At 39.5% G+C, this 13,028-nt stretch overlaps 1 protein-coding gene across 3 annotated transcripts in view; it reads left to right on the forward strand.

Annotated features, from left to right (window-relative positions):
- LOC126457906 (ribonuclease P protein subunit p40-like) overlaps window positions 1-13,028 on the forward strand; it is a 281,204-nt gene that overhangs the window by 47,405 nt on the left and 220,771 nt on the right. For 2 of the 3 annotated variants that reach the window (XM_050094586.1, XM_050094585.1), the window contains exon 3: window positions 7,573-7,734. In XM_050094586.1, coding sequence (XP_049950543.1) covers window positions 7,573-7,734 — 162 coding nt within the window. Of the gene's footprint in view, window positions 1-7,572; window positions 7,735-13,028 lie in introns of those variants that run through there. The other variant, XM_050094584.1, reaches the window with a different exon arrangement.

The following is a 13,028-nucleotide window of genomic DNA, read 5'->3' on the forward strand; positions in this document are numbered from 1 at the left end:
CCAACTTTGTCCAACTGTATCCGATATAAGCAGCTCCGTGCGCGATGCCGTCGCGTCATCCGCGATAGCAAGAAGGCAAGCTGGAAATTCTTTACTAGCTCATTTAACAACTTCACTCCCTCCTCGGAAGTTTGGAGTCGGCTTCGACGGTTCTCAGGCGCGCCTAGTTTCTCCCCGGTCTCTGGGCTCACTGTCGCGCATGATACCTTAGTGGACCCCGTCGCAATTTCTAACTCATTGGGTCAGCACTTTGCTGAGATTTCGAGCTCTTCAAATTACCCGCCGGCGTTTCTCCCGAAGAAACGTGCAGCGGAAGTGCGACATCTTGCTTTCTCCTCTCAAAATCGCGAAAGCTACAATACTGTTTTCTCCATGCGCGAACTCCAACATGCACTCTCTTCTTCTCGCTCCTCCGCCCCAGGACCGGATGGTATCCATGTCCAAATGTTGCTGCATTTATCAACCCATAGCCTGCGTTACCTCCTTCGCCTTTATAATCGAATTTGGACCGACAGTACCTTTCCCAGGCGATGGCGGGAAGCTATTGTCGTTCCCGTTCCGAAACCTGGAAAGGACAAACATCTCCCCTCTAGCTATCGCCCCATTTCTCTCACGAGTAGTGTCTGTAAGGTTTTGGAGCGTATGGTGAATTACCGTTTAGCTTGGTGGCTGGAGTCCCGCAGTCTTTTAACACCTGCCCAATGCGGATTCCGAAAGCATCGTTCTGCTGTTGACCATCTTGTTGCTCTCTCCACTTATATCATGAACAATTTTCTCCGGAAACGCCAAACGGTAGCAATATTTTTTGATCTGGAGAGAGCGTACGATACCTGTTGGAGGACAGGCATCCTCCGTACACTGTTCTCTTGGGGCTTTAGAGGCCGGCTGCCCCTTTTTCTTCGCGAATTTATGGCAGAGCGCACATTTAGGGTGCGGGTGAACACTACTCTCTCCCGTACTTTCTCCCAAGAAAACGGGGTACCCCAGGGCTCCGTGCTGAGTGTTGTACTGTTTGCCATCGCCATTAATCCAATTATGGATTGTCTCCTTCCTGAAGTCTCGGGCTCCCTCTTTGTGGACGATTTTGCGATGTACTACAGCTCTCAACGGACCAGCCTTCTTGAAAGACGTCTTCAAGGATGTCTCGATCGCCTCCACTCATGGAGCATCGAAACCGGCTTCCGTTTCTCACCCAGTAAGACCGTTTGTGTTAATTTTTGGCGACGTAAGGAGTTTCTTCCGCCCTCCTTACATCTAGGCCCTGTCAACCTTCCGTTTTCCGACGTCGCTAAATTCTTGGGTCTTATGTTTGACAGAAAACTGTGCTGGTCCTCCCACGTTTCCTATCTTTCGGCTCGCTGTCTGCGTTCCCTTAACACCCTCCGTGTCCTGAATGGTACCTCTTGGGGAGCGGACCGAGTGGTCCTTCTCCGCCTCTATCGCGCCTTAGTGCGCTCGAAATTGGATTATGGAAGCATAGTCTACTCCTCTGCTCGGCCGTCTATTCTTCGGAGACTCGACTCTATCCACCACCGTGGATTACGTTTAGTGTCTGGAGCTTTTTACACCAGCCCTGTGGAAAGCCTTTATGCTGAGACTGCTGAACCTCCGCTGTCCAATCGGCGGGCAATCCTTCTGAGTCGTTATGCTAGCCATCTGTCTTCCATGCCTGCTAATCCAGCCCATAACCTTTTTTTCGACGCCTCCTTTGATGTCTGGTATTCAGGCCGCTCCTCCTCCCTACTACCCCCGGGAGTCCGCTTCCGTCAACTGCTCCATTCTCTTTCCTTCCGCTTTCCTAAAACCTTCTTGACAACTTGGGGTACAGCACCGCCTTGGCACCGTCCCCAGATCGACTTGCTCAGAGACCTATGTCAATTTCCCAAGGATGGTACCCCTACACTTGTTTACCGTCGGGCATTTGCTGCTCTATGTGCACAAATGACGGAAGCCACATTTATTTACACCGATGGCTCGAAAACATCGTTAGGTGTAGGGAGTGCCTATATTGTTGGCGACACCCCAAATCACTTTCGGCTTCCCGACCAGTGTTCGGTCTATACTGCGGAGCTTTACGCTGTTCTCCAGGCTGTCCACTACATCCGCCGCCATCAGCGGATACAGTACGTAATCTGCTCCGATTCTCTCAGCTCTCTCCTAAGTCTCCAAGCTCTTTACCCTGTGCACCCTCTGGTCCACCGGATTCAGGACTGTCTGCGCTTGCTCCACCTGGGGGGCGTCTCAGTGGCGTTCCTCTGGCTCCCGGGACACGCTGGTATCTGTGGAAATGAGGCGGCCGATATAGCGGCCAAGGCTGCAGTCTCTCTTCCTCGGCCAGCTCTTCAGTCTCTTCCGGTTACCGATCTACGGAGCGGTTTATGTCGCCAAGTCACTAATTTATGGCATGCACATTGGTCAACACTTCCCCACAATAAATTGCGGGAAGTGAAAGCCCTTCCTTGCGCTTGGACCTCTTCCTCCCGAACGCGTCGTCGGGAGGAGGTAATTTTAGCTCGACTCCGGATAGGGCACTGTCTTTTTAGTCATCGACATCTTTTAAGCGGTGATCCTCCCCCACTCTGTCCCCACTGCTCTCAGCTGTGGACGGTCAGACACCTTTTAATTGAATGCCCCTATTTTAATCCGTTACGCTCCCGTCTACAGCTATCGCCTGATCTATCGTCGATTTTAGCAGATGACACGCGCTCAGCTGACCGCGTTCTACAGTTTATTAGTGACAGTGAAATGACGTCAGTCATTTGAAGTTTTTTTTTGGGGGACAACCAAACCCTTTCTATAGTGGACTTTTAAGCATTCCTTCTGCCTTTAGTTTCTCAATTTTTCTGACTTTGTTTCCATTGCTGCTGATTTTAAATTTCGTTTTTTTCCTGTTTTCTACGTCACGGGCTGGGCGCTAATGACCATAGAAGTTTTGCGCCCTAAAACAACAAAAAAAAAAAAAAAAAAAAAAAAAAAAATCTGCTTGATTTTGTGTGTTTGAGATTTGACTTTTCATGTTTTTGAACTCCCTAGTTGGTAGTTTCTATATGTGTTTCATTTTGCTCTGTACCTCTTTAAACTGTTCTACAACTTCCTACCTGACAAAATCACATTGTTTTTCTATTTCAGGCTGTAATTCCTTAGGTAATTTTACTAAGGTAGCACCTATTTGAAATTGAAGGATCTACTTTTGTAACTAACTCCTCCCCTTTTGTTTTTAAATTTGTAATACTAGTTGACAACACTTCTTTATTGGCTTCCATACTAACAGACAACTCTTGTTTAATGGCTTTAACACTTTTGACAGTTTGTCCAATTTCTTTAGTGCTTCTGACAGACTGCTATGCTATGGTGGCTATGCAATAACAACACAATATGTTCTCACAAGACCATGGGAACCTGTGCTTGTGTTTTAATATCAAAACAAAGAATCAGTAATACATATACTTACACCACTTCAGAAACAGATCACTAGAAAACAAAATTTTAGCTTGTGGCTGATTACAGCTCACCTAATCAGGCACACAGCTAGATGCATTGCTCAGTTGATGTGTTGTCTGTGGGTAAAGTGACATCGTGATGAGCTACTTTGCAATTATCATTGACGTACTGCTCCTTGACTCATGTCCCAGAAGTTTTCAGTCAAGCACCCAACTATGTCTTACTTTTCGCCTACTTATTATGGTCAATTATTTCCTTATATTCAGCTTTGTGCAGCAATTCAATATTTTTTTTTTTTTTTTTTGTTTGCACCAAGTGGAAATTATTTCTTCTTTTAATTACTTTGGGCAGCAGTAAAGAGTGTGCTCACCTGTGTAGCCCTCACTTTTTACCTCAGTTGCTCTAGACAGTGTCATATTTTCTTCCATCACTTTCCAAAATGTCTCCTATTTTTGATAAAACACTCTTCTCTTCATCCCCTTATCCCCATCCTCACTTAGGGTGCCAAAATGGAATGTTAACTTCACTGTTCTACAGCTGGGCTAAGGCGAGGAGATGTGTTGCCTTCAAAATGATCTCTCACTCTGATGCTATCCTGGATACTTTTTACCATAATTGTCTTCTTATATGGTCGCCTTTGTTGAATTTTCTTGATGCAGTGGACCTGATATGCAGTGCCACCAACTCTTGCCGTGCAGCTGCTTCTCTGTCTGCAGAGGGTTGAGGGATGGAAGAGAGCTTCAAAGTGTTTGAGCTTCTAAATGACATAAACATCTTTCAGTAAGTCTTCTATACTTTGTTGCTCTGATATAACAGTTAAAACATAGAGTGGACAGGTCTCGTAGTAGGCAGTACACCAGGTCATCATCTCCAAACTGCCTCTTTGAATAGAACACAATAGAATGACATTACCTTAAATTCTTTCAACTATTTTTCTGGGTGTTGTCATTGTTGACAGTACATCTTGTTCTCTGCCTTCTAAAACACCACCTAGCTGTGACATCAAAGTATAAGCGACACCTTCGCAGCAGATGTATGTTCTATGCTTACATGTCTCGCTCAGACTCTTTATGTCCATTAAACCAGCACATGCACAGTCTAAAGTTATCTACATACCACCTACTTAAACAGTGTTTTACAAGAACATCTTTCCTCTGATTGTGAGGAAGAGGTGGAACATGTTTTTCTGGGTGAACAATGTGTTTCACCACAGCTTGTCTGTCCTTTGCTAGAGTATTGCTGTGCGATATGAGGTCCTTATAGTGCATGCAAAATGCCATGGCTGCTAGATGCGTAGTCGGCTGGGGAAGTGTGGGGAGAGTGACTGTGGTGGGGGGGTTGCTCAGAGCACTGTTGGCGAAATGTTGAACACTCGAAGTGCCCATTCTAAGCTGAAGCCGATCTTACATTTTTTTTGTAAATATTAAATGGGTCCCCTCCATGCCCACACTTACATGATGACCATTCAGGAAGATCTACTGTCACCTCTGCTTTCACTAGTATCTAAAAAGAAGTCTGCCGAAATTAATTTTCGCCTGTCTTGTTAACCATTGGTCATTTTCAGAGAAACATCATGAGCGGTGAATTTTGAGTAAAACCTGCACATTTCTCTGGTTGTCATGTCAAAATTTGCTTCTTTTGCCAAAACACAGCATAGTTAACACTGTCTCACCACACTAACATGTTGTGCAGACACAGTTACAAGAGAATTCTGAAACAGTGGTTTATTAAGTTTATTAAGTGAGGAACTGAGGAAAAATAAAGTGAGTAGCTTTTGAAAAAGCACATCCTTGTTACAAAAAAAAGCATGTAATGTCTTCACATATGTTGTACCAAAACCCATAGCATTTTTTGTTTCACCAGCTATCAATAGCCCTTAAAAATTACATTCTTTCACTGAAAAAGTCTGTAGTTTTTGGAATAACACAATAGATAATGAAGTTTTACGTAATAACAATATGGTAAAATACTCTCCTCCTTGTGTGCTAACATTTGCCAAACTCTCATTTTGACATCTGAAACTGTTTATGAAATATGAGGAATGTTGTGGATATTTCATTGTGTCTTTGCAAATGAGTGTGCTACATCAGATCAGTTTTCTCAAGATTGGTGACAGATAGATACCTGTACCCAAGTCTAAAGAAAAATTCAATATGTTAGCTAAGTTTCATATACAACAACATATTATGTAATATGCAACAAATGCAAAATCATAGCGACCTCTATTTTTCATTATACACTTTTCCAAATTTCGCACATTGTTTTACTTTCACATAAATATCAGAATAACTGTGACCATTAACGAAGTGATGGTCACCTCATCATGAACCTAACATATAAAGCTAAAAGTAAAGTGAAAATGATTTTTTTTTAAATTTTATTTTATTTTACTTTTTTACTGAATTGTTTCTGTAAAATTGTTTGAGAAAGATTGCAGGGTGTATGCCTCAATTCTGTCATCGCTGACTGGCCGAAAGGTGGAAAAACACTTATCAGTGTCCCCTTGCGAACAAATGAATGAACTCGCCCAGCACCTTGGATGAAAACTGGTCATTGTGCTTCACTCACCATATTCTGTGTGAGTTGTAACAGACAAGATTGATGCAAGACAGCAAAAAAGTTCAAAGAACAGCTTGTTTTATGTCATTGTCAACATTTGTACACCCCTCTTGGACTCTTTTTACCCTTTGTGTATACTTATTGTGTTTGTAGATGATTTGCCAAAACAACGTGTACTATTTCCAGTGCAGTGCTGCACTTTGACCCACAATTAAAACTAACTTTAATACAAATTTTCATTCCATTTATTGAAAGGTTGAAAACTGTTCAGCTTGTCACAATGCAAGTAACATTTTGGCAGCAAATATAAAGTAGCCATTTGGCATTTAGTGTCGAAGTACATAACAATGAGTATACCAGCAATGTCTACTGTATTTCATACGTTGGTCGGACCATCAGGAGTATGGAGGACTGGTGTATTGGGCATAAGCATCACACACACAATAACAACAGCCGAGCATATCTCCTAGTGCTGAACATCGCCTTGGTGCTGGTCATCATATGGAATATAATAGCATGGAGAGTCTAGCATGTGCTTCAGACTATTGGGATGGTGTTATTAAGGAATCAGTTGATATTAAGTTAACAAGTGACCTTGATATTCCAGCCTTTTGATGCACAGATGAGCTTATAAATAAAGACAGAGATTTTTGATTAAATTCTACTCTTTTCTTGGTCAAACAACAGAGGGACAGAATTAATACCACTTCACCCGTGGGGTGAAATATGCTCTGGAACACACACACACACACACACACACACACACACACACACACACACACACACACACACACACGCGCGCGCGCGTGCATAAGATCCACATTGGATCTGCGCTAATTCTTGCAGATAATTACGGTCACCGTTCTAAAAGTTCGCATGGTTCAACTATTCTGTCAATGGTCATGTATGTTGGACTACTTCCTGCAGGGTGATGCTGAAAGAAAATTCTTCACTACTCAGCAGTATTGAAATACTCAGTTAATTCTTTCTTAATTGATTCTTCTATATTTGAGGAACTCAGGTCAAACAAACAACAGATCCATTTTACAGTAATCCTGAATCATGACAATTGTGTAACTCAACGTACATTGAAGTATGTCTACCATCAGAGGAAGTCAGCTGAAAGACAGTCTTCATATGTTCCGGCCTTTGACAATGTTAGTGAGCCTTTCACTTTGAGGAGCCTGAGCTGCTGGAGTTGGCAGTCATGTGCGCATAAGGTGTGCTTGCTTGTGTGTATGGATGGTGTGCTTTTCTCTTTTCCTGATGTAGGCCTTGGGCGAAAGCTTTATGTAAGTGTCTTAATTGTGTCAGTCTGCAGCTTTACATGTTTTCTGTATGGTAAGTAGCAATCTGTCGTTCCCTTCATTGCTTTCTTATAATTTACTAGTTTTCTCAACTGAATTTCCTTTGATACAGATGTAAGTTCATCACAATAGTTTTGTTTCTCATTGACTAGTGCAGTAGTTGGACAAATATAAATATTGGTTGTGCAGAATACATAGTTAGGCTGTAATAGTAGATTAGTAATTCTACATTTGCAGTGTGAGACTGATAACATCATTATTGCAGGTGAACTGACTTTATTGAGTCACAATACCCGAATTGATGTGGATGATTCTATTGCTGTCACCCCAAATGGCTTGTTGATTCTTTCTCTGAACAAAGGGACATATCAACAACTTGGACTTGAAGGAAGACAATCTTTCTTTCAGAGAGACTCTGATAGATACAGTAAGTTGTATTAATATTTTTTTTATACATTCTTATCATTTCATTCAAGAACCTTTATTTGAAATCAATATGCATAATAATTCTTCAGGCACAATATCATCATTATTCTACATTACACATTTGTCTTTGACAATGATCTGCAATTCTGCTGTAGCATTTGTTTCATCTACATGTGTCACAGCCTATAAATTTATCATACAAAACAAAAAGATTAATATTTTAATATTTTGCTTGCGATCATAGACCGAATACAACCCCTGACCATTTCCTAAATCTAACTTTTGATTCAATTAATTGTAATAAATACTTAAATATAGAGAAAATATCATATGCCTTTCAGAAGGAAGAATTATTTGATTTAAAAAGTGACTACCAACTCTGATTAATTCTCACACGATAAAAGGCTTCAACTGATGTGTAGGCCAGTATATTTTCAGGTTATCTCCAGTCTCCTACTTATTTTCATGTGTACAAAAATAAATATCTGCCAGTGGTAAATGCAGATCAGTGTTTAGATTTTGTGAATTGCAAATGCACACAATGAGTGAGGAGCTGTGAATGATTGATGTATTTCACAGACGCACTCATTTTGAGTGGAGAGATTTCTGTTACATTACAGAAGTTTATAGGGAAACAGAATGTAGACTTATGACAAATAAGGTAGGTTTGTGTAAATAGGTTGCATAATTGTTAACAAAATGCTGACAAAGAATTGCACAGGACAGCGATTGACACTGTGCCTGTACATATTTTTAGTCACTGAAGTAAGTAGAAGATGATTATTTGAATTGTGATTTGTCATTAGTGACAGAAACATGTAATTTGTGTGACTTTCTTGAGTGTGGACATTTCATATATTCACATTTTACAGTTCACTAAAGATTTAAAAACAATTCAAGGAGATGTATCGCAAAGGGAAAAATGAAGTGAGCTGTATTCTGAGCTTAAAGAGATGTGATTTTGTGAAACTCTTCCAGAATTACAATGCATTGTGCAGAACAATTGGAATGCTGGAATCAAGATTTTTTTCCCCCATGATTATTATGGGTTCACATATGCTGTCTGCTGAATCGAGAAAACTAAAAAAAATCCAGTGCAGAACTTCAGTTCACCATATATTTCTAATATCAGTTATATTGATTATCACCTGTACTTACACCGTAAGAACTGGCTTGCAATTGAAGGATTTAAGAAAACTTAGTTATCAAAAACTTTTGTGACAAAACTATATCAGTTTCACATAACTGACTTTTTATATTTAATGTGAGATGAAACTTTTTTGATTAAATCAGAAACACTTTTAATGATGGGTGTTAGACACTGATGGATTTCACGGTCTCATTAGCTTTTCATTTATATTTGAAATGAGACTAATCATGTTATTTCTTCCCATGCTCAATAAATTATAATTTTAATTTATCGTGTTATAAGCCTGAGAATTTCACTAGATGCCCTAATAACCGTTTCATCCAGCTTTTACTGAATTTATATAGTACATTGAAGTACAGTCTACCCACACATCTAGACAGAAAGGGAAATTACAAATCCAATGGTTGATTGTGTGCACATTAAATGAGTTGGAAAACTTAATATGCAAATTTCCCTTATAAAATAAAACTTTTTTGGGGAATCAGGAACAACTAAATTATTACTGAAATATAGGATCATTATACAGTAAGATAAGAATGGTTTTGATACCCACAGATCATATTATTAGAAAAGTCCCTAGATGGCATTGACAGTTAATCAGAGTAGAAATCTGGTTGCTTTGCAAGTGGATGTACAAGGCAGCTGTGATTGCCAAAAATACTCACGGAGAGGGCGTTTTGTGGACCAATTGCCTACACCACAGTGTTGCAAGTTTGATATGAGTTTCGGCATATGCTCTCCTTTGCATCCAAATCTCATTCACTCTCATGGTCAGTCTGTCTCCCCCCCCCCCCCCCCCCCCCTTTCTTTGAGTAGTTTCCCCACACTTTTTACCAATCAGAACTCTTTTTTTATTATTCTGTGGAGGATAGGCTGTTACTACAAAAAATCTGGCATTGTGGATTGGCGTATTTCTACTCTGTTTTAGGCTGCCTCACAAGAATAAGGGGAGACATTGGTTGAGAACGAGAGTAAATGAGATTCCATTGCATAGTGTGTTATGTGCAGCACTCTTACCAAAGTAGTCTTGGCATGTGCAGTACATTCAGCTTGCAGAGTAGACTGCGTACACATCTAATTTTGACAATTGTGATAGCTGTGTGTATCCTCTTGTGACATGACCGGATACTTTCGTACTCTGTACACATCTGATATGGTGATGGAGATCAGAACATGTTGTTAGCTGAGTAGGTGGCAGACTTTCATGCCAATCTTCATGAACAATAAAAAAAACCAAATAGATGAGATGAGAGAATGCATAAGAGTGCTGGAGAGCATGTCATGGTTAGTTTTATTATGTAGGTGGTGTGCCTCCATTAGTAAAAATAGTATGTGTAGACAACCTGACAGGAACAGCTGCACTGATTTAGATTGGCTATTCCGAACTGATACCACTTAAGCACAGTGAGGCAAGGTGGTCTTCCCCTGAACCAACATTGCTTTGAAGCAAGTTTGGATCAAACGGCTATTTTCTTTTTCCCCATCTGTCCATGCTATATGCTATCTTGAGACCTTTCTAGTAATATGTTTGGTGGGTCTCAGATATATTCTGACCTTATCATCTGTTAGTGCTATACCCCAGCAACATACCAGTTGGTTCAGACTCTAGAGAAAAATTGATTTTATTAGGGAAATTTGCTTACTGGTATTAAGTTTTCCAAATCATTTGATATGCCTGTAACTGGCCAGTGATTGCAGTCATTGGATTTGTAATGTACCCTTCTGTCTATATCAGTAACTGAATTTTATATCAGTTGAATAATTCCTTACTCTTTCTTTGTAATGGTGGGATGAAATGGTTGCTAGAGTCTGTCCACATATGTGGGAAACATCTAGCAAAACTCTCAGATTTATAATGTGATCAGAAAGACTACAAATCTGCAAGTAAATAATTAGTTTTTCGTACAATGTTCTGCTGGGAGACCTGTTATATCTCTTGATGACATATAATTCTGTTTGTAGATGGCAGAACCACACTTTTCTCTGAGGAGTAATACTTATAATGTGATTCCACCACATACCAATAAAGTTTTTGGTGTTTGTGGTGTTAATTTGATGCATCTGTGCTACCTGAGGACAGTACAGAGCATTTTTGTTGATAGCCACTGCTACCTTACCGAACTTTACATGAGCTTACCAAAATTTGTTTTAAGTCTTACTTTATCAAAGATAGAGATACAGACATGACTGACTTCAATACAAGCGATCATGGTTTACACATCTTAATCTAAATATTAAAAACAGTTTATACTTTTTAACGTGTGTTAGCTGAAATATTAGGCCTTATTGTGATTCTTTTGTATTAATTTATTTGAAATTTGTACATAATTTATCCTCCGTGACACTCAGCTGACTCTCTTACTAAACATTTCATAAATAAATACTAGAATGGGAAGAATATTATATTTTTCTAGAGGCCATATAAATTGAGATTCCCATACTAATAAAGACTTCCATTTAATTTGTGTATCAAAGATAGAAATTTAATGCATTGGGATGAAAGTTACATTGCCTTGTAAAAACCTCATCTAAGTAGGATATCAGTTGTACATATTATATGTAGCAACTTAGTGATTAGGATGTCCTATTATGCCTCAAGCCCCCTCACCCCTGCTACCACCAAACAGCCCCCCCCCCCCTGCACCTCCCTTACACACACACACAAAGAAAGAAAAAAAATCAACCAGTTACCAACTGCAGCGACCTCTGCTCAAAAATAGATGACCCGTTTTGTAAACTCAACTTCAACAATAAAAGTGTCAAATGCTAGATAAGATGAAATTATTACCAATTTATGAAGAAGTTAAATATGAAGGAAATTTTCTTAATTAAATTTGAATAAAGTAGGTGATGTTGCAGTGCTTGTTGGCAATAACGCATCAAAAAATTCTATAACAAAAAGAAAATATTCCTGAAAGCAGCAAGCTTTCTTACATCATCATTCAAATCACACCTTCTAACAAAAGCACATTTAATACCCATCTTAAACAGACTTCTCTAAAACTCAAAAGCATCCTATCCATATTCCTGAACCGTGCACTATGTATTTTACAGTCTGCTGTGTATCAAGAGATTCTTAAAGCACTGAGCCCATCACATCTCATATTTCCAAATCTGTTGATATTCCAACCTGTACTTTCCCTTGTTTAACTCATAGCTCTCTCCTTTCCAACCTCTCATATCCCAATATTATATGTAACTGTGCAATAAACTACTTGAAGTACACAACACAGGTTTTCTTCCTGTGGTTTGCAGTCATTGTAGATCAACTGCAGGCTGTTATTACCTGCTTCATCCGTACATAAAGTATGCTATTTCTGTATTTGAATGTTTTGTTATCAGTGGTGCCATTTCCATCTTTACAGCATCTTTTATTTCAATTTTTTTCTGTCTTGGTATCCTTATACAACCCTACTGCATTCTCTTTCAGTATCTTGCCAAAACGTGGGGACTGCTTGGAAAGTAACCTTCGCAGGGCTATAAATAAAGTACTGGAATAGTTCAAATAAATTTATTAGAAAGATCTTCAAACTATATCTTTGTATTACTTCTTTACAGAATCACCACTCAGATTTGAGCATTTCTCATTTGTCTTAGAAAATTAACAAAGTAGCTCTGCATCAAATTCTGCAACTTTAACTTACAGTCGGCCATGACAGCACCTTTATGTTCTGTCATAGTCAAAGCTTTGCAGGCCAAGCCACTTTTTCATTTGTAGGAATAGGTGGAAATAACTTTGTACCAAGTGTGTGATGCGTTGTGTATGTTGGTAAAAGTCACATTTGAACTGAAACAATTCTTTTGCATGCTAGATAGTTGTGTGGCCAAGCAATGTCATGCAATAAACACATCACCACTAGTTAACACACTGCATTGATGGTTTTGAATGATTAATCTCAGTTTTTTAATGTCTCACAGTAGGCATCAGAATTGATAGTGCTTCCACATTACATAAGATCAAAAAAACAAGATTCTTTTAGTACCACCAAGAATTATATCTGTAAGCTATTGGCTTGATGTAGATTGGCTTGCGTATTTGTTCTGTTGTACAAGGATGTATGTACATGTTAATGCTATCCAAAGAACCAATAAAACTAATAGAAGAGAACCCACAGTTTCCCAAAAAAGTGTGTACTGAAAAACAA

The sequence above is a fragment of the Schistocerca serialis genome, chromosome 2 (genome assembly GCF_023864345.2).
Source record: "Schistocerca serialis cubense isolate TAMUIC-IGC-003099 chromosome 2, iqSchSeri2.2, whole genome shotgun sequence".
Lineage (NCBI taxonomy): Eukaryota > Metazoa > Arthropoda > Insecta > Orthoptera > Acrididae > Schistocerca > Schistocerca serialis.